The following is a 3,354-nucleotide window of genomic DNA, read 5'->3' on the forward strand; positions in this document are numbered from 1 at the left end:
CTCGTTGTCAGCAGAGGGTATGCCTAGGATGGGGGAAAATCTTGGCTATCGATATTTAAAAGATCTCAGAAGAACATGATAATGAACCTTTTGTATCAAGGATAAGGGGGCGAGTTGGTTGGGATCGCTGCCGATGTAATTATGGCCCCTGGATGATGTCATGGCTCAACACGAGCATGACAAGACATTGTAATTTTTTGGGTTGATTAATATAATTCACTCACTATTGTGAGTTTTGGAAAAAATAAAATAAAATCACATTTTACAAAGTGGGCAGGCTTCGTGATTTTTATCGGTTAACTTGCTGTACCTAGACGGTTTCTTGAGCGTATGCGGCAACAATGACCTACTGCTACTAGGGGTGAAGGGCACGATTGAGAAATCGTAGCTCACAGGAAGGATGAACCGCAAGAGTCCCGAGCCGGATGATGTGGAGTCCTCGTCAGAAGAAGAAGAGGATGAAGCGGAGGAAGACGACGAGAGTGGGGCCGAGAGCAGCAGTGAAGAGGACGGTTTCGACTCTGAAGACGATCGAGTCAACATCATCCCTGGCCAAGATACAGAACGGATCCCGTCTGAAGCTCCAAAGGCTTCTGCTGAAGACGAGTCCTCTTCTGAATCAGATGAAGAGGACGATACAATGGAGGCTGATACTAAAAAGCCCATCGACCCCTCTCATCCTCAGAAGGTCCAAACTTTTGATTCTGATGTAGAGTCAGAGTATGAAACCGAATCGAGCTCTGAGACAGAGAGTTTAACTCAGGAACCTGATGTGGTGGAGGGGACCCCGACCAATGCTATGGAAGCTCCACCTCCGTCTCAGAAAAAGCTACAAGAAACCCAGGTACTGGAAAGCAAAGCCGCCTCTGAAGAAGGTGCGCAGCAAGGGACAAGCAAAGCAGCAAAGCAGCAAGAGAAGGATCCCCCTCCTTTGAGGTCTGCTAAAGGAGAGGCTTTGAAAAATGTGCAGGAGGAGAGCCAATCTGCTAGAAACGTAATCAAGGATATTGCGAGTGATGATTCTGTGAGGGACGACAAGAAGTCAGGTGCTTCCGCAAAGAAGAGGAAAAATGGGTCGTCGCAACAGGATGCGGAAAGAGATTCAGCTGACTCTGAGCCCATCTCGAAAAAGAGGAAGGATGCAGATATGGCACAGGATGGTAAGAAAAGTGCTGCCAAGGACAAAGTGTCTCTAATTCCGAGTGATTCTCGTTTTGGCGATCTGTCTTCACCCAAGAAGAGTGTTAGTAGAGATAAGCCATTACATACGTTGGGTGATGTTGCCAAAGAGATTGCAAAGAAGACACTCAATGGTAATAATGCTTCTGCGAGGGCCAATGGGTTAAAAGATGTGTTTGACAGCAAGAAGTCACCCGCAGGAAATGAAATAAAGCAGGAAAAGAAAAGTAACAGGCACCGTTCTTCAACTTCGAAACAGAAGAAGTTGCCCCATGTATGGTCTGTTGAGGAAGAAATTATCATGGCTTCAGAAGTTCTGAACCGCGTGAAGATGGGCTTGGAGGTGCCGAGCAAAAGAGCTGATGATTTCTGGTTCACACTTTCCGAGGTTTTGCAAGAGAAGTTGGGTGTGGAGTTTAGCAGAGAACAACTGAGTGAGAAGGCTAGACGAATGAAGCAGAAGTATCACGGTACGGTGCATAAAATAGAGGACCTTCGGGATACGAAGAAGCCCTTCAAACATAAAAATGATAGTGAGCAGCGGTTATTTGACATATTGAGTCAGATTTGGGGAAGGGCTGAAGTCACTAGTCTGGAGGATTGGCGAGGAGTGTACAATGGTACCAGCAAATCCATTCAAAGCCCTGATAGAGAGGTGAAGGGTACGCGTGTAAGTTCACCTAAAGCTATGCCCTTGACAAAAGCTAATGATGGCCAGATTGAATCAGCTAATACTGGCAAGATTGAAGCAGCTGCAACGACTGACAATGATGTGAAAAGGAAGGCCAATGCCGTTGCCGCAACTTCAACGAAGCCAGACCATGAAGAAGAACAAGCTTTGAAGGAAGATCAAGCAAGAAATATTGTTCATTCTCCTGCTGACATTTCTCCTTCTTTTATGAACAAATTGCTTCAGGAGAGAATTGATGCCACTCTTCATGAGCTGCAAGAGTGGTCGAAGCGAAACGTGGAAGATTGGATGAGCAAAGCTTATGCACTTATCGAAGATTCAACAAAAAGGCTGGAGGATCAGATGCGGCAACGTACAAGCTGGATGGGTATGGCAGCTTGGGGGGGCCTGCCTATGAGATTTCCACTTGTGGAAGGAGACAAAAACTATCAGCAGCAATTGCATGATTTGCAGCTACAGGAGTTGAATGTCCAGGTACAAAGACTGGAGCTGATGCGGAGAGAATGTGAGCTGAAGAAGGAACAGATAAAAGCTCAACTTCATCAGGTGCAGAAGCGAAAGTAGTTATGAATGCTATAACCATGTTCTTGGTCTCACTTGAAGCAAAAGGGAAGCAAGTTTCTGTAGGCAAGGAATAGGTTGTGTGCATTTTTCTAAATAGTGTTCTCTGTCGATGAGTTACAATGTCTAAAAACACTGCGGCAGTAGTTGCTTCTTATTTATGTCTTTGCCAAGCTGATATTGTCACCATCAAGTAACAGCATTCCACACACTTTGTCATTTTTTTGAGTGCAGAACGTGTATATCACCAGTGGTCTCCATATGAAGATTTCAAATTGCAATTATGAAATCTGATTTCTAATTGCACTTCTGAAATCGAATGTGAAGATTCCAAATTGCCAGAAATGGGTTGCTGTCAGAAATGTATTACTGCAAGGGCTTAGCCTACTGAAATGGTCTTTTGTTCTTTGTTGCCAGGAAGAAACAGAGCAAATGTGAAGGCTTCAAGTGAAGGTCCTGGATGTGAAGTTATGCGCTGCACTTTTGGGTCTTCTTTTTGGCTTTCTAAAACAAGCCTTAGTGAAGAAGTGAGATAGGCACACATTTGAATGTTGTTTTGGACCTACAACTGCATGTGAAGCATTGAATTTTTCTGTCTTTAGAGTGCAAAGGACCCTCTAAACATTCAAGGTACCATTTGACTTTCTCTTGTTTTAGAATGCCTACGTGAGTCCTCGCATTGTCTTCTTGTTTCCTCGAGAGCCTGAGGATAAATCTCATATGTCATTGTCGTGCATAGCAGTTAGGATTGTTCTAATCTTCTCCTTTTGCGAGTTGTGTGCTTGCTCCTTGTATGTATCAATCCAACCACTCTTTTACTGTCTTCTATTATTCTAGACTTTCATCTGGAAAATACTTTCATGTGTCCCAAGAGGAGGAAGGAGGGAAGGAAGGATTTGAAAGTACAATGAAAGGGATAGCAG

The 3,354-nt window shown here is 44.2% G+C and overlaps 1 protein-coding gene across 1 annotated transcript; it reads left to right on the plus strand.

Moving 5' to 3' along the window:
- Positions 1-310: 310 nt before the first annotated feature.
- Positions 311-3,075, plus strand: LOC147430136 (uncharacterized). The gene is made up of 2 exons (XM_086494651.1): positions 311-2,416; positions 2,849-3,075. The coding sequence occupies exons 1-2, from the start codon at positions 401-403 to the stop codon at positions 2,867-2,869; spliced, it is 2,037 nt and encodes a 678-aa protein (XP_086350777.1). The 5' UTR covers positions 311-400; the 3' UTR covers positions 2,870-3,075.
- Positions 3,076-3,354: the final 279 nt, after the last annotated feature.

This window comes from Adiantum capillus-veneris, chromosome 22 (assembly GCF_014529385.1).
Source record: "Adiantum capillus-veneris isolate H3 chromosome 22, ASM1452938v2, whole genome shotgun sequence".
In the NCBI taxonomy this organism is placed as follows: Eukaryota; Viridiplantae; Streptophyta; class Polypodiopsida; order Polypodiales; family Pteridaceae; genus Adiantum; species Adiantum capillus-veneris.